Genomic DNA, 22,901 nt, shown 5'->3' on the forward strand with positions numbered 1-22,901 from the left:
GTATCAATGATCAGCAACTCTTGCCACAGAACAACTCTCTTGTTCTCAATTTTCCGTGCTTGTACGTTTTCTTGCTCTATTGGAGAGTTTGTGACAATTTAGTTAATACTTCTTTGGCTTTTATCCTAAACCATTTTTGTTATAATCGTGCAAATAATATTCCTTTTTATGTCTTTTGTTTCAGTTTTATTGAAAACAAAGAAGCAACGTTTGCTGAGGTGTACACGTAGTTCTAACTGTACTTGCAAAGCGCCACATGAGTGGAGTTGAACATCTGTTTAGTGTAGTTGTAGGCAGGTGGCTCTGATGTTTTGGTGCGCCCGATTCAGTTTCTTGATTGTTATCTAACGACAGCAGACATGGTTTTTCTCTCCCTATGCTCACTTCTCTTTCATCTCGGCGTTGTATTCCTTGCACCTGGCACTGATTCTGCAACCTACAACCTACCAACTTCGCTCGATAACCACACCGTGCTGCAATCCCTTCAGAATTTCCCTAGTGCACATGAATACATCAATGCCGTTTCTAACGTGCTCAGGGGATTCAAGCACGTCTTCGACTTTCTACACGCGAAAGTTGCCTTACCTGAAAGAGTTTCCCCGAAAATATCTGGTAAGGACCCGATTTCGATGATGGATTCGGACCAGTTTCATCCTGGCATCCGGTCGCTGGGGATCGAATATGGCTATGAGCTAGCTGAGATGCTTCTGGAGTTATTAAAAGACATCGATGTAGAGGTAAATCCTTGTCTTCGGTTGGTGCGGGACACCCTCCAGCATGGAGAAAACAAGGAGTGGTTCATCAAAAGTAAGATCCTTTTCATTTGGTAATAGTTCTGATCAACAAAACAAAGTTGCAGCTGCATAATAATGTGTTTATACCTTTATTGTGCATTGGAATAGTTAAGTTGCTTTTTTTTTTCAGAGTTTAACCGAGATTGTAGGTTCTGTGAGGACTGTATGGTTTTACACTCTCGGAAACGCTGTTATTCTTCCCCCAAAACAAGCAAACCATCCATAGAACACACCCAATTGATACTTGTACCGGCTTAGCTGCATTGGTGCAGATTCTAAGTGATAAAAACAACTAATTCTGAACCTCACTGCTACTAAATCCGCTAAATTACCCTTCTAAATTATGGGGAATGTTTAAATTAAAAATGGACATATTTTGGATTGCTAATTTTAAATTTTGCAGTTTCAGTATAACCCCCCCCCAAAAAAAAAAAACGAAATTACATTGTACTGAAAGATTTTAGATGAAAATAAATTTCAAGTCTTAAAATCTAATATTATCGCTAATCTGGGCGTGGTCCTCTTCAAATTACTGTCCGATTTCCTGCACACGTTTCAGTGTCTCTCTAAATCACACCACTGCAAATTATTTAAAATAATTTTGGAAAATATATTAACATGAATCAGTAATTACGATAATAATTTCGAGGTAAACTATTTTATAAAGGGGCTATTAGCCTTAGAGATAGTAAAATAATTTAAATAAAAACACAACGATAAGAAACAAATACACGTTCTGATTACACTTTGCCATTCGAAGTACTGTGTACATACGTCAGCGCCCCCTTTGTGAATCGAGGATCAAAGGGTGACACGAGTAACTACAGACCTGTGAACTCTGTTCCGGGGGAAAATAATGGAGTCAGTGGTTAAAGACCCATTGCAGGATCATCTAGACAAGACAGCAGTAATAATTCAGACACAGCATGGGTTTGTTAAGGGAAAGTCTTGTCTGACCAATTTGATTGGATACTAGAATGTGGTATTCAATCAATTGGATACGCAGGCCTTAAAAGGAAAGCACAAGATAGAGAAGCATGGCGTCAGTGGAGCCCTGAACCTGCCTGAGGACAGAGAACTACAAGAAGAATACTACAATGTAGTCACAAAAAAATGGATATAAAAATTTATTTGGTGTCTTATAATTTATTCCAGGAACACTTTTGATACTGTTGCTTGCACAGAAAAGATTGCTGCAGCAGTGCGGCATTAAGAGCAAGTTGCTTCTATGAATAAGGGAATTTTTGAGTGGTTATTATAATTTTATTAGTGGAGTCCCTCAGGGTTAAGTGTTGAGCCCACTGTTATTTCGTATATCAACGATATCAATTTTGCATATCAACAATATTGATGAAGGTATATCAAGCTTAATGTCCAAGTGTGCGGACTATACGAATCTTGGAAGGGTTCTTATTGACAGTAATCACAGTACGCTCATGCAATAGAATCTAGAAAAGTTGGGCAGATGGGCTGAGAAGTGGCAACTGAAGTTTAACATTTACAAACGCAAAGTACTGCATATGGGTAGAAGCAACCCCAGAGAAAAGTACCAACTGTGGGTGGGAGAAAATGAAAAGGACCTGGGGGTAATTTTGCAGTCAGATATGAAGTTATCTGAGCAGCGCAGACAGGCTGCCAGAGCAAGTTATGGGGTTTTGTCAATGATATACAGGAATTTTGTTAGTAAGGAAAAGGAGGTGATTATTCCTTTTTACTCTGGTGTGCAAAACTTAAGGACCAACTCTGTTTCTAAAGGTTACAACCACAAAATCTTTACTTAAGGTACTCTTTACTGATGAGAGTAGATTCAGTCTCAGCAGCGATTCTGGACGTCAGCTAATCTGGCGAGAGGTTGGCACACGGTATCACCCGCAAACATCACTGAAAGAGATCGATATGGCTGTCGAGGTGTTCTCGTCTGCGGAGGAGTTATCTTGGATGGGGGTACACAACTGCAGATACTGGAAGACGGTACTTTAACCTGTGCAGGCTACTGTACTGAGGTAATCCTTCCCATGTGCGTCTTTTCCGACCTGCCATTGGCCCGAGTTCGTGTTTACGGATGATAACGCCACACCTCATCGTACTGCAGCTGTTGATATGCTTTGGGAAAGTGAGGACATTGTTCGTATAGATTGGCCTGCCCGTTCCGCCAATCTAAATCCCATCGAACACATATGAGACGCTCTGGGGAGCCGCCTAGCGCCACGTCCACACCCACCAGAAAATGTTCACCAGCTAAAGATGGCGCTGAGAGAAGAATGGACGATGTTACCGCAAGAACTTAACAACATTGTTCTAAGTATGGACAGGCGGTGCAAAGCTTGCATCGACTTTAGGGGTGGCTATATCTCCCTTTGTTCCATCTTTGGCAGTGATGCATCTGTATCATGGCAGCCAGTGCTATGTTGCCATTTTTTGAATAAAGTCTCTCTATACCGTTTTGTTTCCGTTATTGTGTCGGTGTTGTTTCCTTTATCATTTCTGTACCACACGAGGTTCCTTTGGTATGCTTTTCCCGTATCCAGGCCACTCCTATGAGAAACTACAGGTGAAAACCTGACTGGTCCTTAAATTTTGCACACCAGTGTATAAGACAATGGCCAAGCCACACTTTGAGGAGGTCTGGAGGCGTCATTTTATGAATGATGTAGAGTTGCTAGAACGAGTACAAAGAAGGGCATCAAGATTGGTGAGGGGGAGCAAAGGGGTGCTCTTACCAAGAAAGGCTAAAGTTTTGCAAATTACAGCGTCTGGAGACTAGGCACCAGCTAGGTGATCTGTTTGAGGTGTATGGGTCCTTGAATGGTTTGGGCATACTCAATGTTGATGGGATTCTTTCTCTTGCTCAGATTACGAATCTGAGGGGTCTGTGGGGGTGGGGGTGGGTTTATACTCTTGTTTATTGTGGGGGTATTATTGTTTTTCTTGTTTGGTCTAATTTTCTTTATATTTTAATTATTATAATTTATCCCCTTTTTTATATGTATATCCCCGTAGTCCAATCCTCCCACTTAGCATCTGACTTGTTTGTTCTCAGAAGATTACCTGACTCGTAGGGGACCTTAATTATTTTAAGTATTTCTCCACAGGATTGGCTGAGTTTCGGAATGACAAACTCCAACACATGAATGTAAAATAAAACAATGTTTATTAACATATCATACAGAAATTAGCAATAGTATTTGGTCAAACTATATTTGGCTGGTGACTTGTTAATTCATTAACCTTTATATGTGTAAATATCTTGTTCAAACTCAATTGTTTCATCATCTGATATCCTATTCTAATACACATTATTATTCATTATGACATGGTGTCTCTTCATGTTCTTTACAGGGACTTCAATAGGTCGTGTCATACACTTTACATAGATTCTTCCCACTCTTCTTCTGAACAGTCTGTATAATAAACCAACTACCAGCCAATGAACTGGCTCACAAAAACTTTCAGAGTTCGTGTCTCAATTTGTAAGAAAATTGCATTTATTCAATCAGACACCCTTTCTGCAATCAGGTCAACAGGAATTATTAATCAATTCAATTTAACATTACCCTTCTGAACAGTTAACCCTCTATACCTTTATATATATATCACTTATTAATTAGCCCCTACTCAAAATCAGAAATACTCTCCACAAATCAACTCATAATAAATTGAAATTTCAACCTTCAATTTCATACATATTATAAAAACCTTTCCCAACTTTAAATAATTCTCAGTTATCTATTATAATCTCTCCTTCCAGCAAGCATTAATATGAGGAGCTTCACTTCAAATTATAGGCTACGTCCGTCTTAAATACATTACACTTTTATTCATATATTCATTACTTAAACCCCCCTCCTTAACCATATATGTCTATTTATCTTAAAGTCCTCTCCTTAATAAATTAAGTACACCTATGTCGGTAAACTCTCTAGCACTTACGTGTTAGGCCTGGAACTTCCCTCTCTGCTCGGCTTCCTTTCATATCGGTCATTCAGGTACTGGAATGCGGGGGCGCTCATTTGGGGATCTCGGTGATTTATGGTGTCTCCCTACCGGATACTGCACGGCTGGAATCAATCAGGGTCGCATACTCTTTACCGGTCAGCATTTCTTCTTCCGTGGATAGAGGAGTTGTCTAGTAGGTCAATGGTTCGACCACTCATTCGACTGGCTTTGCCTACATAATTTTCAGGATGTGATTCTTCCTTGCTGCGGCTTCCATGCTTACAGGTGAACATTCCTACGGGCAGTCGGGATACGCAGAATTTCTATCACTGCTTCCATCTACCTCAGGGCTGCAGCTATCACCCAAATTAGACTACCGCTCTGCTTTGTATCGTTCTCCAACTTCTTCAATTCATTCTCCAGACCGCTCCGTGAACTTCTTCAGACTCCCCCGAAAACTTCTTCCGAATGCCACGAAAACTTTTCCAGAATGCCCCGAAAACCTTTTCAGAATCTCCCTCTCAAAATTCCCTCTATTTTCTTCCTGGCCAATAGGAGATCTGCACATCCTTTTTCCTGTGTTCTCATTTGTCTCCTCTCCTCTTCCGTGGGCGGGTCTTCTTTATTCTTTGTGCCCCAACTTCCGTGGACCTCGAACATACCAGAACAATCCAGAAAGAGAAGCGGAAGTTCAGGTCAACTGAGAAGCGTCACAGCTCCTCCCGTGACCTCACGCGCGCACACCTGGTGACGTCGCCCACCTCTAATAGCGTTTCACCGTGAAATCTTTAAGAGGGCCAGCTTAAGCACTCTTGGCCCTTTCTATGGTGCATCTGCCTCTGTCTTAATGGGGGATTTGTCATGGTATATTACTTTCACTCACTCGTCAAAGAACTTCTATACAAACAAGCTACTACTAAACAGAGAGTGACTGGAAGTTATTTTTGAATTCCAGTGCTTCTTAATCCATGTTGTTTGTACCAGAAAAACCACTATTCGTACTACAGTTAACATTCTCATAATATTTAACAATTTTTATTAATTAATGTAAGGACGGGTCCTTACAGGTCATAAATTCAAATTTAGGAAGGACAGTTGTAGAATAGATGTTCGGAAATTTGCCTTTAGCCATGGGTAGTGGTTGGTGGAACAAACTTCCATCTTTTGTTGTGGAAGTTGATAGCTTAAATAAATTCAAGGAAAACTGGAAAAATGTTTAGAGCGAATGGTTGTGTGAAACGGGATTTTTTTTTTTTTTTTTTTTTTTTGGTTGATGCTGCATAAGTTTGCTTTCTTGCATCACATTCCTCTACTAATGCTAACGCTAATTAATAAGAAAAATGAAAAGTGAAGACCGTGACAATGTTCTGTTGATTTAGATGAAATGAATGTTCTGTTTTGATGTAGATGTAAAAAGTCAAAATTCAGCAGATGACCCTTAATTTTTCTTTTGGCATGATTAGCGTCATCATATAGCTGTTTTGTGAGAGAGTTGAAGTGTTGTTTTAGAGAGCCTCACATACTGATGGGGATATGTGGGCATCAGTTTGAAAGTGTTTTTAAATATTGGAGGGAAATGACAAGTTAGTGAACGTATACAATATTATCAAACATGTTAATAATAATTAAAAGTGAAAATTATTTGTTATTGATTGCGTTCAGCAAGCGTATCAAAATGAAGACCCATTTGTGCAACCTGCCAAGGATTATCAACTTTTACTAATTAACAACATTAAACCTACATGAAAATGATGGTAGATGGTAATACTTGAAGGAGACACAATATAAGAACATTTTAAATAAATTTATAAATTCTATAAACCTTCATAATGGTGCTGGTCGTGAGATCGCCAAATATGCGACAATGTTCAATGTATTTCCTTCACTAATGCTCCACCGGTATGCTGTACAGTACACCGGTGTGACATAGTACAACTCACGAATCCCTGAGAGAACTTAGAATTTTTCGTCTCGTTCGCGGACGTGGTGTGTCTGTCTGAAGTTAAGCGTTCCCTTATAAACCAGAGTTTTCTCCAACTCCTTATAACCTTTGTTGCTTCTGCACCTATTATACCGAACTCAATCCAACCCAATCCAACTCTGCACTTGTTTGTTACAGTTAGACAATCTTGAGAAATTCTAGAGCAAATTAATTCTTAAATGTTTTTCTAATTTTATATTCTCTTTTCAGTGTTGGATTCCTACGGTAAACTCCCTAGTGGTGTCTTGCAGGGGGATATACAATGGCTAGGAGATTACAACGAGTGTGTGAACTTGAAGTTTGCTCCATCTAGATCGAAAGATGTGACACTCAAAGGCTTCCAAGGAAAGTACTGCAAAAAGACTCTGACCTTGAACATTTTGGGCCAGGTGAGTATATTATTACAGCGCAACTCGGCCATGCATTCGATATATTTAAATTCTCGTAAGATCATCTGGGATCTAACTTCGGTAAGATTTTTTTGATTACCACAATGAGGTGATTTTCTGGCATTCATCTGTTTGTTTGCCACGGCATGTAAGTATAGTACTACCATTAGCTTTTTCGTTCCTCATAACTTCATTAACGCTGAGTCAATGTAAGGTATGTGCAACGCTGTAGCCATACAGGCCCTAGCGCTTTTCTGGGACCTCACACAATGAGATTTCTTTTAGTGACTTAGAGGAAATATAGGCAATCGAGCAAGGTCAGGAGATACAAGAACTTCGCGGACATACGCGAAGTTCTCTCTCTCTCTCTCTCTCTCTCTCTCTCTCTCTCTCTCTCTCTCTCTCTCTCTCTCTCTCTCTCTCTCTCTCTTGGCGTGTGTCCTGGACAGTATCGAAACAGATAGCCTCTTGCTCTCTCTCACACCATTTGTACAATAGATGCGTTCCACTTCATCATTAGTAGAATTTGAGAAAAACCTTTACATCGGCCACTCTATGTCTAATTTAGTCAATATTGATCGCCTGCCCGCTAAAACAATAACTTTTCAGTTATTTATTTATTTTTTTTCTACGGATAAAGTGTTTCAGGAAGAAAAAGGCTTAAAAGTTACGATTTAGTCAGCCAAAATTTTTTCTATGCAGTGTAAACAAGCAGCTATAAAGTGCTTACTGCAGAGCTTGGAAACCATACATCTTGGGAGGAGTGGGAACTTCAGTTATAAACTTTAATTTGATCAAGGTCGCTGTAGCCGAGAGGTCAAGCGTAAGGGTGCGTAAGCAGCATAAGTACATGTGTCTTGGGTGACGGAAGTTCAAGCCCGTGACTGCTAAATACGGTGCTATTTCTTGAACTCTTTCTATATTGTCAACTCCTATGATTATCCTGGAGTACAAACAGGAAATTTATTTATTTAAATTTCGGGCTGCATGTTGTAAATCATTGGAATGAATTGTGGCTGCACAGCGACCGAGGTAGAGAGTTGGTAAGATTCAAAGTGGAATTGGATAGCTACTTTTTTGCGACTGGAAGCTGCATTTTTTCCCGTATTTTTTGCAGATGGAGAAAGAACGAGAAAGAATCCTTCCTTGGATCATTTAGTGATTATAATACACTGATGTGCAAAATTTAAGGACTAGTCAGGTTTTCACCTGTAGCTTATCATAGCAGTGGCCTGGATATGGGAAAAGCATATCAAAGGAACCTCGTGAGGTATAGAAATGATGAAGGAAACAACACCGACACAATAACCCATACAAAACGGTGCAAAATGGTGTTGCCATTTTTGAATAAAATGGCAACATAGCACTGGCTGCCATGATACAGATGCATCACTGCCAAAGATGGAACAAAGGGAAGAGGTGGTCCTCAGTAGAAGATATTGTCACCCCTAATGTCGATGCAGACTTTGCCCCGCCTATACATACTTAGAACAATGTTGTTGATCAGTTCTTGCAGCAACATCGTCCATTCCTCTGTCAGCGCCATCTTCAGCTGTTGAACATTTTCTGGTGGGTGTGGCTAGGTGTCTCCTCAGAGCGTCCCATATGTATTCGGTGGGATTTAGATCACGGGAACGGACAGGCCAATGCATACGAACAATGTTCTCACTTTCCTAAAGCATATCAAAAGCTGCAGTGCGATGGGGTGTGCGTTATCGTCCATAAACACGAACTCGGGGCCAATGGTACCTCCGAATAGATGCACATGGGGAAGAATTACCTCAGTACAGTAGGGTACACCAGTTACAGTACCGCGTTCCAGAATCTGGAGTTGTGTACGTCTGTCCACGATAACGCTTCCCCAGACGACACCATCTCAACCGCCATATCGCTCCCTTTCAGTGATGTTTGCGGGATGATACCGTGTGCCAACCTCTCGCCAGATTAGCTGACGTCCAGAATCGCTGCTGAGACTGAATCTACTGTCATCAGTAAAGAGTACCTTAAGTAAAGATTTTGTGATTTTTAACCTTTAGCAATAGTGTTGGTAATCAAAAAACTCAAACTAGGGCCAAAAAATTCAAATTAGGGACACCCATTACTTCTATTATATGTCCATATATGCATTTTGTCTGTAAATTGCGTGTTTTCTGTGGTCGATTTGCCTATTTTTCTGGACGAAAGAACCCAAGTTTCTGGTGCAAAAACCGTGCTATCTCTGAGACCGATTAATTCAGCCACAGAGTGAAAAATATCCATTAAATTTCTCGCGTCATCGACAGGATTCGAATGTGAGCCTTTTCCACCCGATGTGGGGAGGACGAAGTGTTGGTCCTTAAGTTTTGCACGCTACTTTAATAACACTATCCTCTAAGGTTTCCTTTAGAAAAATGCCCCCGTGGGTAGCACAGTTGGTAGAATCGCCGTCCTCCAAATACTGTGTGGAAAAGATCTGAGTCCAAGGACTGTTTCACATCGTGGCCGATTTAGTCGGTCTCAGACGAGGGTGGCATGGTGACTTCTCCTGGAAACTTGTGTTTTTTGTCTAACAAACAGAAAACCGAGCTCAGAACACAGCAATTTACAGACACCGTATATACCGAGCAATATGGCCTTAGTTGCTGAAGTTCTAAAAACCCCACTACTACTACTACTTCATACTATCAGATGTAAAGATAAATGGCGCTGGATCGCTCATTATTATTATTAATTTCGTATGGCCATTAAGATAAAAGAACAACAGAAGTTGGTCTTATATTTCGTGGGAACTTTGTTTCGCTCTCTTCGGTTTTTCTTTGCCATTGATAATTGAGAAAAATACGTTTATATTCAATTTCTTTCTTTCTTTCTTTTTCAGCATTCGTTTGATGTTCTCTGGGGAATTTGCATCCCTGATTCTTGTCTGCACAGCGATATTGAAAGAGCCCTGCAGTCTGTCTTGGACCACCTGAGTAAGTGCGTCTACTTCACTCTGATCAAAACATTAACAATATCAATTGAAGAAATCAGTGCTCTCTAAGCATGCGCCCTATGATAGTCCTTGTACTAAAATTTTAAATAAAATTAGCAGGGTAAAAATATAAGCGATTACTATAAGATAACGTGGCATTTTTTTTTTTTTTTTTTTTATGCTGCTGTGGATGACTGGGAAAGAGGGAGTTATTTGGTGGTGAACTGCTGTAAATTGAGACAATTGAAGAATCGTGTTTGGGTTCAAAAGTAAGATACACACCTCTTTGAATAAAATTTGCCTCGATTCGACAGAGTTTAGGGAAAACTTAAGAGAATGTGTACTAAAATGTTTCGTGGAAACAATAATGTCGAAAGTGTGGGACCTATGGGACCAAACCCACATCATCCCAAGGAAGGCTTAGATGACATGGTGAGAAATAGGAGTGAAGAAAAGCAGAGCAGTAAAATAAACGAAGTTCTGTTAGGACATACATACAGATACCAGACAGAAAAATAGTCACTTGTGGTATTTGAGACGTTTTACAGATTGAAGAAGTGTATCTTCTGCGCTTCGATCTGTCAACTCGCACATGTCCGGTCAGTATATAGCTGGTAAACATCGAAGGATAAAAGCATGGCGAAACTGTTTTTGAAATGGCAAAATCCGCCTGTGGAATAATTTTCCTGGTTATCTCTCCAACCTCAAAGATAACCAGGAAAATATCGAGTCTTCCATATTTCAATTAAACCATTCCAGATTCGAAGTTTCTCTTCTTTAATATCAGCAGCCAGGTCAGCAGAAATATCCAAGTAATGAGTAGGAATCCTTTTTCTCAGTCCATAAAGCATTCTACGATAAACAAGATACAAGCCTAAACGAATGGACCCCACAATCCCCTGCAGCGCAGCCGTAGATACAGTTCTCGGAGCAAACAACGAAGTTAACAACATGGATCTCTGAAGCGACATCAGTTTATTTCTGATTCGACTTTGACCACTGTTCCCATCCATACTCCGGCGGCATATGCAACAATTGGCAAAAAGATAGTTTTGTTGTACAAGGACATAGTTCTTTTATTAAGTCCCCATTCTTTCCTTGAAATACGGATCACAGAGGAAGTAAATTTCTTTAGTTTGTCAGACAGATGCAACACATGCTGATGAAAACCCAGTCTGCCATCCAAGATTACCCCTAAATGCTTAATATTAGATACAAATGGAACCTGATTTCCATTTAGTAATACTCTAGGTGGACGATTGTAGTCAAAATGTTTTTTGAATACCATGAAGTTGGTTTTCTTAGATGAAATTTTTAACTTATTCAAGGCAGTCCACTCAGAGAGGTCATCCAAAACTACTTGTATTTTCTGCTCCAAAGCCAATCTCGATCCTCCAGAAACTCCCACGACCAAATCATCCGCATAAGCCACTTGCAGACACTGTAAGACGTTCGACTTATGAAGCCACTGATCCAGAACCGCATTCCAAAATGTCAGCCCCAGGACGGATCCCTGAGGACGTCCTCGAGTGACATATTTACAGAACATCAAATGCTTTGCACAAACCTTCACAAGACGATCACTGAAGTAGGAAAGTATAACGCCATAGATATGCTTATTACATCCAGCCTTTCTGAGAGATTTTAATACACTCTCCCACCAGACAGAATCAAAAGCACCCTCAAAGTCAACAAACACAGTTAGATCATACTTATCAGGAGAAGATCTTATGTAATTTAGCAATACCAAAATTGCTTCCTCCGTCGAGTGACAGAATCAAAAGCACCCTCAAAGTCAACAAACACAGTTAGATCATACTTATCAGGAGAAGATCTTATGTAATTTAGCAATACCAAAATTGCTTCCTCCGTCGAGTGTCCCTTTTTAAAACCAAATTGACAATCTGAACTAATATGACTTCCATTAACATTTCGACAATGCGAGGAGCCAACAGTCTCTCAAATAACTTCCCAAGATTAGCCAGGAGAGAGATAGGTCTATGCGCCCGACGGTCCCACTTAGGCTTACCAAGCTTGTGTAAAATCTTGAGTAGAGCAATCTTCCAAGATCTAGAGAAAGTCATCTCCAACAAGCATTTATTGAACATTTTAACAATGTTTATGGACAAAGATCATAAAATTTAATTCGTATTTTGTTCTCGAACAAATCTAGGCCTGGGCATTTTTTAACATTTAGCTTGGCAATGGCAGCTAGTTCCAACAAGGAGGAATGATCTATTTCAGATGAGCCCACATACTCACCATTATCCAACCGTACCCTAGATTCATCTCTCGTATCCAAATCCAGCTCATTCTCAGGAAAAAGTTTTTTAACAATATGCTCCACAGTATTATACCAATTATCAGTCTCTTCTCCATCAGATACAACAGTATTATAAATTTCTCCGTGCAGTAACTTATCGCGTGAGATCTTATAAATCAGTCCCCAGGGGTCTGAATTTTCCATATCTCTAACAAGGTTCTGCGAACAATCAATTTTGGCTCGAGCAATCTCCTTGTGATATTCACTGCGCAAGGATCTATAATTCTCCTTAAACAGCTGAACTTCCCGCTCCGACAAATGTCTATTCCGCTGATATGTTCGCCTAGCTCTCTGCACCTGAGACCTCCGTACAGTCAAAGCCGGGGTCTACCAAGGAACTGGGGTCACCCTGAACTGCTTCCTTTTAGTACACTGAAGCATTGCTTGATACAAATAATACTCTATATGGGCTACAAACTCTTGAGCATTAAGTTCATTTAGAGTTAATGTATTCTGGTCACTATATATTATTTTAAGGTAGTTTCCAAACTTATCCCAATTCATTTTGTCCATCGAAAACCTTCTCAAATTCCCAGCACTGAGACACTCCTGTGCAGACTCAGGAGCAATAAAAAAGGAAATAGCATTATGGTCGCTATTGATAATATCTGGACACGCATATCAATGAAGTAATGAAGTATTCTCCCCTCAAACCCTCAAGCGCTGTGGGCGGAGAAAGGTGGTGGATGAACATGGCCGTTGACATTTCTCTCGCATTGTTTCAGCCTACGGGAGAGCGACAGTGGCACAAATCATCGCCGACTTCAACGAGGAGGTGCCAGATACGTCTCCACCAAGACCATCAGGCGATCATTACCTGCAATAGGTTATGGGACCCACCAGAGTCCCACTGCTAACACCACGACACACAGCTCTACGCCTCAAATGGGTGAAAGAACATCGGTACTGGACCCTGGATGACTTAAGATGGGTCTCCTGGTCCGATGAGTCCCGTTTCCAGTTAGTTCGAGTGGACTGGCGGGTCCGTATCTGGCGGAAACCGCACGAAGCCTACACTAGTCATGTCAACAAGGAACTTTTCAGGCAGGTGGAAGGTCGGTAATGGTCTGAGGCATGTTCAACTGGCACACGTTGGGACCTCTGGTACGTCTAGGCTCATCTCTGAACGGTCCAGATTACGTGTCCATCCTTGCAAACCATCTGCAATCCTTCATGGTCACCCTGCATCCACAGGGCAATGGACTCTTCCAGAAGGACAATGCGCCTCCCCACAGACCACGGTGACTAGAACATGGTTCGAAGAGCATTCCGCAGATTTTTCCACCATGGAATGGCCTCTTCGTTCACCGGACATGAACCCTGTGTACATCTTTGGACTGCTGGGAAAAGGTCCGTTCGAGCTTTGGAGCCTCCACCCAGGAATGTTTTCATTCATTACTTTATTTATTAACACACAATACACAGTCTCAAGATTATGTACATCAAAGTATATACATGATTTATATACAAGATATAATTAAATGCGCTGTACATATCATTAAACACTCTGTGTGTGTGTGTGTGTGTGTGTGTGTGTGTGTGTGTGTGTGTGTGTGTGTGTGTGTGTGTGTGTGTGTGTGTGTGTGTGTAGTGCAATACCAGTGGGTGCTAGTAATCCCACTCTCCGGGTGCCCATACCAGCAGAAAAAAAAACTAATAACAATCAAGTCTGGATGGCACAACGAGAAACTTCAAAAATCACAGTTCAAGTGACTATCTCCTCATTTGCTGTTCCACAAGAATTGTAACCTTAAAACCCAATACAGATACTGTCCAGCAAATGTCCCACTATACGCCATGTATAATAGAGCCATTAGAGCACCAGACCCGACACCATGAATCACGACCAGAACCCGAGAATCCAGACGGAAGTATTCATGATCGCAGCACAAAAGACAGCTAACCAGAGCACCAGACCCAACACCATTAATCAGTCCAGCTAGCCAAAGTGAGAATCCAATAGCTGAAGGCAATGTTCTCCAAAATCACAGAACCACCGACACAAGGAATCGGGTCCAACAAGAAACTCCATGAAGACAGTCTAGACACCCAGGAATGCGATGGAATTATGGACAGCGGTGCAGCAAGCGTGGATGGAAATACCTGTAGAATGCTTTAGTGAACTACTGGACTTAATGCCTCGCCGTGTGACTGCCCTTATTCCGGTGACAGGTGGACCTACCCGTTACTAGGTAGGTGTCCCATAATTTCTGTCCGCTCAATATGGTCCAAATATTTCGTATATTTTAATGAAATGAATATCTAAATTAGTCAGCCTCAGTTGAGTTGGTTGCTTGGAATAAAACCCAAGATAATTCCATCAGGCGGTAGAATTTTGTGCTGGAAATAGCATCTATTCTGGGTCCAAACGGTTGGCACAATAGTTGGGATCGCTGTATTTCACACCATCATGTATTCTTGTCCCGTCTGGATGGAAGGGCTTTTATAGGTTCATGTTTTCCCCTTAAGTTATTTTCTGGTTTTTAGCTAACCCAACACAAACACGTTATTTTGTGTACTCATTTCTGCTCTGCATCAATAAACAACGCAGAATAGGACAGAACAGAACAGCTGCATTAATTAATATTATTTATTACTGATTTATGAAGTAATCACAACGAGTGGCGTCCCCACTATGTATAGGTGCTCGTAAATGGTTCTTATTTTAATTTTTACAGATGGTTCGGCGATTGAAATAACTTCAAAACCAGGGACTTTGCAATGCGAAGAAAACCATCTGCAGTGGAGTGTTGGCGAAGTATTTTATTTGTAAGTACAAAATCACACAAATCGTTAATTTTTATTTTTTTAATATGATGGAAATCAGTTTTCTGAGTCTTTCTATACGTGTGGTTCAGTTGCTGTCGGGGTTTCATTTTATTTTAAGTTTGCGAGGTAGGGGGTGCAGTTGGTTAATAAGGCGCATGCTAGTACCAGCTGAATGTCGCAAAGTTTAATTGGTTGAGTATTTTTCAGCATTCTCTTAGGCTTCTTCCTATCAATGGCAGCAGTAGGAAGCACGTGGCCATTCATAAGGGACCGCACGATGCGGAAGAGCAAGTGTGAAAGGACAAAAGAACAACTCATAGCTTTGACGGATGCACCAGACGGTGGACACGTGGAAACTCGAGGTACGTGCACTCTATTCATCATTGACATTAGTTTTCGAGTAAGCAGTAGCCACTCTGCCGTGTTTCTCTGTTGTGATACAGACTCTGTAGAATTGTGTGATTATGTTTTTTGGACTACCAGCCACCAGGAAAGCCACTTCCCATGAAATGCTGGGACTCTACAATCACTGTCTGCCCAGTATATCCCGCATCCAACGGGTGCCAGCAAAATCCCACATTACAAATGGCCCGGACCAGGGAAGCCAGCAGAAAAAAAAAGGGGCTGAGAAGGAGGGTGGACAACAAGAAAGCTAGGCCTAATCAGGACACGTGTAGGTAGAAATACAAAAGAAAACATGAAAGAAACCATTTCAGGTTAAAATTAGGAATTAAATTTGAAAGAAAGTTTGATTAGAATAAAATTTTCCTAAGGCGCATTTAGGGCTAGAGCCTCAAGCTGCGAACAAATTTAGACTATGTATATAAAGTCTAAATACATCATACACCATCAGGCATCTCTCATATTGTGGAGTTATACTTCATAACTGTTTTTGCCATCATTGCATCACTTGGGTACCTACCCACTCACTGACGAAGGGCCAAATAGCCCTGAAACAGTGCTGTCTGGGTGGTGGTACCTATCTGAGAATAAGTAACACTAGTCTTCTCCTTAGGTGAAGCGTTACTTATTCGAAGTAGTGCAATATCATGGCAACTCGTTGTGAAGGCATTCACAATATGAGATATAACCTAAAACGATGCCACCTTAAAAATTTTCTGTTTATTCAGAAATGGCTGTGTATTATGATGCTAAGCACTTTATATACATAATAAAATTTTCCTTAATTTCATAATAGAGGAAGCCATTTAGAGATAGATAACCTGAAATAGTTAAACAAAAGCATCACTCAACTGTTTGAGTAATGCTTTTGCTTAACTTTGACTCAAAAAAAAAAAAAAAAGAAAAGAAAAAGGAAATTTGGTGTTAACCATTAAAGTTAATAAATGTTAATATAAATTCCTCCAAAAACTCCAACAATTAATGTCCAGTCAGTCCAATACATCAATACATAAACAACAGAATGAAATTTTATTATATAAATGACGTACGTTATGCTAATGTTCACGAGAGTTCATAACGTTCAAGCTTTGATTAGAGTCAAACGCCAGGCTTATAGCAACAATTAAAGTTCTGGATACTTCCATATTCGAATTCCGTCTTCCAAATTTTTGGTGCTTCCATATCGGAAACGGCAAATCACGTTTCCATATCGGAAACGTGAGCAACCTTGTCGGTTGCTCGTGGTCCACTGTGGTTAAGGTGAATGAAGAATGGTGTTGAGCGTGTCAAACCACCTCCCGCCGACAGAACTGTAAAGGATGGATATTCGTGGTGACGGATGGGTGCAGCGCGTTGTACGGGCTCAACGGCAGGCGACTTTGCGACGGCTGACATCGCAATACAATATGGGGATGCAAGAAAAATATATCGGTGATGAACCACACACTCAGACGTATGGGGTTCCACTGCAAATGACCTAAGGGATAATCCTTCCTCACCACTCATCGTCTACGGCGAATGCTGTGGTGTGAATGACACGCTAGTTAGACACTGGTGGACTGGACGCGAGTGTGTGCTGGTCGGATGAGTCCAAATACCACGCTACACAAATCAGAAATAAAAAATCTGTACTTGACCGTTTTACCAGCATCGACTTGCTAACCCTGGAACATCCAGGGTAGGATTACTTGCAAACTCACCCACATGGTTGGGTAGGCTCCAGTGGTCTTGTCCACTCCACCGCAAAATATAAGTCACACTCAGCAGTCTCGCTGAGTAGCTTTTCTCCCCTTCTGGAGTTATCCCCTCCCCCTTTTCTCCTGGTGGGGCATACGCTCCACTGTCAATTTATGGGATGCTTTCACCTACATCCTGTTGCGCTTACTTTCATCCCCCATCTTCTCCCTGTACTGCCCCATTCTACCTTATTTTTTATTATTTTTTTTATTTTTATTATTTTTATTTTAATTTTCTGTTTTTATTTTTAATTTATTTTTTTTATTTTAATTTTTTATTTATTTATTTCATTATATATATTTTTAAAATTGTTCTCCGTTCAGGAAGCTCAGGTGACCCTGACGAAGACCTGACAGAGCATAATGGGTAGCCTGGCTACCTCCTAGTGGTGTGTGCGGGCAACGTGAGGTCCCATCAGGGGTCCTGCGGCCAAATGCCAGGACACACAACAGAACCCAACACAATACTACACATTCAACACACTACACTTTTTCTGGCATTTACAGTGTTCTGTATTTCTTCACAGTGTACATATGGCGCTGATGTGGGAACCACAGGTGGCGCCCAACCCTAACACTATGCACCTATGCTACAACAGACAGACGAATGCAATTGTATGTGTCGCTAGCAACACGAGTCCATCATCGTGCATGGTGCTCACTATTTAGGCTGTTGCTGTTGTTGGTTTAGGAGCATCAGCGACTAAGGCCATATTACTCGGTGTATACTGTCTGCAAATTGCCCTTGAACCGAAGTCAATTTTCTGTTTGCTGGATGAAAATCCCGAGTTTCTGGGAGAAAAAATCTTGCTATCTACACTTACGACCGACAAACTCAGCCACGGAGTGAATATTGCCCATAAAAGTTCTTTGCGTCATCGACTGGATTTGAACTCGAGCCTTTTCTATCCGTCGTATTTCACCTCGTATTTATTAATAAGACTTCGAACTTTGGAGCAAACCTTCGTATGAATGGACTGTGGCTTGGGAAAAGTAAAATTTATATTCATTGCGGCCATCGCTAGTTTAATGATAGCAGCTGTTTTGTAGGCTATTCAAAAAAGAGTTTTTTGGTATTCTTATTTCTTTGCTTCAGCAGTGCATGGATAGGTTCATCTTCCTGTCATTCTTCCACTCCGTATTCAATGAATTGAATTATCGTCGAATTCTGATGCCTCTTTGATTGTGAATTTACTTAATTCTTTTCCAGAATCGCATCCCCTGTGTGAAGTGTTAGAGTGCTTTTCCGTGCTGAAAAACTGCAAGACGATCATGAATACGCATCATCAACCTGGCTCATTCAGCTGTCTGCATGGAATTCGTGTTCTTTCTCTGATGGCCGTTATATGGGGACACACATGTTTGAATTCAGAAGACTTTTGCAGTGAGTACCTGTAAGGCCACGTATCTCAAAATTATCTCAGTTACCTAGTCATGTATTGAATAGTATAGCAAAGTGTTTGCCACATTCTTTATGATATATTAATATTAGTATTAGTATTATTAGTAAAAGGGTAAAAAATTCTCAATCACTTCCACTTTTTCGATCAACGAATTTTCATTCAGTTTCGTGCTTTGAACTTAACCGAGATTTCGGCCACCTTGTCAAAAATCTGTCATATCCGGGCCACCCGAAAATTAACTCATTTGCCCATGCGCAATATCTCCATAAATTGCATGCGTTCGCCGGTCGATTTGCCTGTTTTTCTGGACTTAAGAGCAGAGTTTGAGACCGACTAACTCAAGTAAGTATGGATTTGAAAAAAAAAAAAAAAAGCCCATAAAGGTTCCTCGCGTTATAAACGAGATTCGGACCCGGGCCTCTTCCTCTCGGTGGGGGCGGTGATTATAACCACTGTGCTACAGCACAGACACTCGATCATCGTGTCGCATAATTTATTTCTCTATGAGATCAAGTGTTGCCCAACATTTTTCGGATTCGGACTACTTTTATATTTGAGATTGATCACAACTTGCTGACGTTGTTTTTAAGACGAAAAACCAGTGTTTCCAGAAGGAAAAGACAGGCAACCATCACCTGAAACTAATTAATATTGAGTGCCCAATCTATGCTGTAAGGCTCTGAGGTATACTTATGTCCACCGTGCTACAAGCGAGGGTCAAAGAGTTTTTATTATTGTGTGGAAAATCTCCAAGCAATCAAGGAAGTCAAGAGAACAACAAAAAAAAAAAAAAAAAAAACACTAGTAGCGTGTTGGCTGATCCACTCGGATACCAGTTTATTGAATTTTTTGGATAAATCAGATGCTGGATAATTGGACTTTTAGTGTCGCTAAAATTCTAGACCTTGGAAGTAACTTAAAATTTATTAAATGTAATTTGTTCTCAAATACGGTTGCCAGGTGTTCGTTTTTGACCTGGACAGTCCGAAATTTGAGCTGACTCTCCAGTTACTGAAATTGATAAAATACTGGACATTTACCCGTCCAATATTTTGTAACTATATACGTTTTACGAGTATGGTAATTTTTTGCAGTTTTAGTTTACTTCCAGTTATATTCCAAAGGTCAAAAGGCGATCTCTTGCCACAATTTCCCGAACTTTTGCAACTGTTCTCATGTCGAGAGTTTGACGAACGCCTACTTCTTGGGTCATTACGAACATCCTCACTTTGGCCTTTTAACCGCTTATGTCATCAAAATACACTGGTATGACTTCAAGTTTATAAATAAATAAATATATAATCTTTATTATTCAAAGAGAAATTACAAATTCTTTCACGGTATTGGAACACCAGGAGTTTAGAATTTGAGTGAAGCACTTTAAGTAACACATAACAATTAGTAGGAGAATACTGAGTAATATACGTTACGTTAATATAATATGAACAAAAAATAAACATTATATTAGTTGGATAATAAGACTAATTTTTGATGAGGTTGTGGGATCCTCCAGGAGCACGAGTCCCAAATGGTATGTTGGGAGATCGATCCTATTAGTATTTAGGCTGTGAATATGATCCTCCTCTCATTAATAAATGAATAAATTATTCTGATTAGTGGCTGCCAGTTCGATGGTAGTGATCTCAGCATTGTGATGGAGTTTGGCGTTGGCCACTTCAGAAGCCACTGTTCTCTTGAGTAAATTCTCCTCGTGAGAGTTGGATCTGCTAAGGATAAAATTTTGGAACCGTACGAGACTCCTGGATACAGTGATGCTACCTTGGGATGGAAGGATCCCAATCATGGAGCACTTGCTGCTTGGCGGCCTATCTAAGACGAGAGAGCTTAGTAGGTGCCATGTCACTGTGGATGTTGTACGTCATTTTGGCATCAAAGACCACATTGAGATCGGTGTATGCTTATACATTAGAACTCCAGTTCCTCCAAGGGAGAAGTTCAGTTGTGAGCAGCTGTGTTTCAATGAGAAGACCATTTGTGCGGATTTCAGCGGATTTATTTCTAGATTAAAACAGGATAGGTATGCTTCAAATTTCCTGACGATTGCATTTATGGAATTCTTAACCTGTAGGATTATCTTCAGGGCGAGCTTGGTGTTGTCAGCATAGCTGATTATATTATCTTTGGATAATATGGTCAGTTTTTAAAGTTTTTATTAAACAGTTTTTAAGTTGATTGCGTAGTTGTGCCGTGTTTTTGATACTGGAGTTACATACTGGAGCTTTTCAGAATTCATGAATTACGGAGAATATCAAGAAAGACAAGCTATCAGATATTTGAATAAAAATAGAAATATTATAATAAAAAATGCATTGCAGATGGCGTCATCATTTTATGGACAACGTGCATTATTTTAGGAAGTTGCAGGACATCGCGAGAGATAAAAATACATTTATTCGAATAAATTAAAATTCTCTTAAACATTTCTAAACATAACCGCTTCATTTTGTTGGACAATGACTTTGTGTTTTGTATTTCAGAAAATCCCCTGAATCTTGTGGCAGTGTCGCATAAGTGGTACTTCACGTATACCATTCAGGCTTTTGGTTGTGTAAATTCTTTTCTTGTCATCAGGTGAGTGATTCCGCTAACATTCACTTTCAGTAAAATGAGAGTATTTCTTTGTTAAAGTATTACTTAAAAATAGCGTGCAACTCTTATAGTTGTGACCATTGGGGGAAGGGAACATTCTATCGGGATACATCACCAAGTTTCGTATCGTGTGGTATGTCGCACCCCAATAAAAATTCTTCAGGATTTTAAACTCACCAAAGACCAAAGTGAAAAATGAAGTTCAAATGTCAGCGATTGGGAGAAAACAGTGTTGATAGAACTAGTTTCGAAATCTAGAGGGAATAAGGTGGTTCTCATTCGTAGATATGCTGCAGAGGACGGAAATATCCCAAGGAAGGAAGAATTGGTTATTAGTGAGTTCGGTTATTCAGAAGATCGTAATGAAAACACGATATAAACAAAACTCACTAAACAGGATAAGGGCAAAAAACGTGATATTGTTGTAAACGTTGGCACTAATGATATTAAGAGTAGGAGATCTGCGGACTTACTGTACTTAACAAGTACAGTTCATATTTAAAAAAAAAAGCCGTGAATTACGGTTGAATTTGAAAGTGTCTGCAATTCTGCCCAGAAACGATAGGAGGGAGTATATGACGAGAGCCTTGTCGATCAATTCGGCCCTGGAAAGATTGTGCAAGGCTCAAGGGGTAGAATTTTTTTCAGCCTGGACTGTTCTTGTTAACAGGAAAGACTGCTTCTACAGGGATGGGATACACTTAAATAGAAAGGGTGCAAGAATATTTGCTGACTCTATGGAGGCAGTGTTAAGTGGATCGGAAAACTGTTAGCTTGGGGGGATACAAAGACTAAAAGGTTAAAAGTAGCCGCAGACAGAGGTGAAGGTGATTCTTGCACTACATCTATTAGAATAAGCAGCGGCCTGGAGCGAAGAGTGTTGGGGGTTTCAGGGACTGATGGCAGTCATCGTGAAACAGGTGGGTATATGGGATGTGTTAGGGTAACTAAGAATAAGAATAAGTGCATGTATACTTGCATGTACATTAATGCTAGAAGTATAGTAAATAAATTTTAAGAATTTGAGATGTTGGTCAAGACATAAACGGCGGATATTGTTGGGATATCAGAGACGTGGTGTCACACAGTTATAACCAGTGCAGAATTGGAATTTGGGGAGTACAGAAAGGATAGGAAGGGAGGAGGTGTTATGCTGTTAATTAAGAAAAACATAAAATCAAAAGAAGTGCATCCAGTTGATACAGATGAATAGTGCACTGTTGAGTCAATTTGATGTGACATTAGCACTGTAAAAGAAAAAATAAGAGTAGGAGTGTGTTACAGGCGTAATGACTCGAATGAGTACAATGAACAATTGTACAGAGAAATAGAGTGAGCTGGTAAATCAGAATATCTTATAATGGGGGATTTTAATTTCCCAGATATTAACTGGAATTTAGGGTTTATTCACTCGCACACCAGTAAGATTTTTGTGGATTTATTGGATGATTGTTTTCTGCAGCAGCATGTTCAGGATGCAACTAGAGGAAGTAATACTCTTGATTTGATTATCAGCAGTGATTCTTCATGCATTAAGAATCTGCAGATAAATGAACCACTAGGTGGCAGTAATCACAGTGTACTGATCTGGGATTTACTTAAAGATAT

At 40.2% G+C, this 22,901-nt stretch overlaps 1 protein-coding gene across 1 annotated transcript in view; it reads left to right on the top strand.

Moving 5' to 3' along the window:
- Positions 1-359: 359 nt before the first annotated feature.
- LOC150087631 (O-acyltransferase like protein-like) overlaps positions 360-22,901 on the top strand; it is a 65,888-nt gene continuing 43,346 nt past the window's right edge. Inside the window, exons 1-7 of the mRNA XM_090369836.1 lie at positions 360-807; positions 6,922-7,100; positions 9,958-10,051; positions 15,052-15,142; positions 15,350-15,504; positions 18,491-18,664; positions 21,182-21,275. Of these exons, the coding sequence (XP_090225962.1) occupies positions 360-807; positions 6,922-7,100; positions 9,958-10,051; positions 15,052-15,142; positions 15,350-15,504; positions 18,491-18,664; positions 21,182-21,275 (1,235 nt within the window). The remainder of the gene's footprint in view (positions 808-6,921; positions 7,101-9,957; positions 10,052-15,051; positions 15,143-15,349; positions 15,505-18,490; positions 18,665-21,181; positions 21,276-22,901) is intronic.

Source organism: Mastigoproctus giganteus, chromosome 3 (genome assembly GCF_048544385.1).
Source record: "Mastigoproctus giganteus isolate SK-2022 chromosome 3, ASM4854438v1, whole genome shotgun sequence".
NCBI lineage: Eukaryota > Metazoa > Arthropoda > Arachnida > Uropygi > Thelyphonidae > Mastigoproctus > Mastigoproctus giganteus.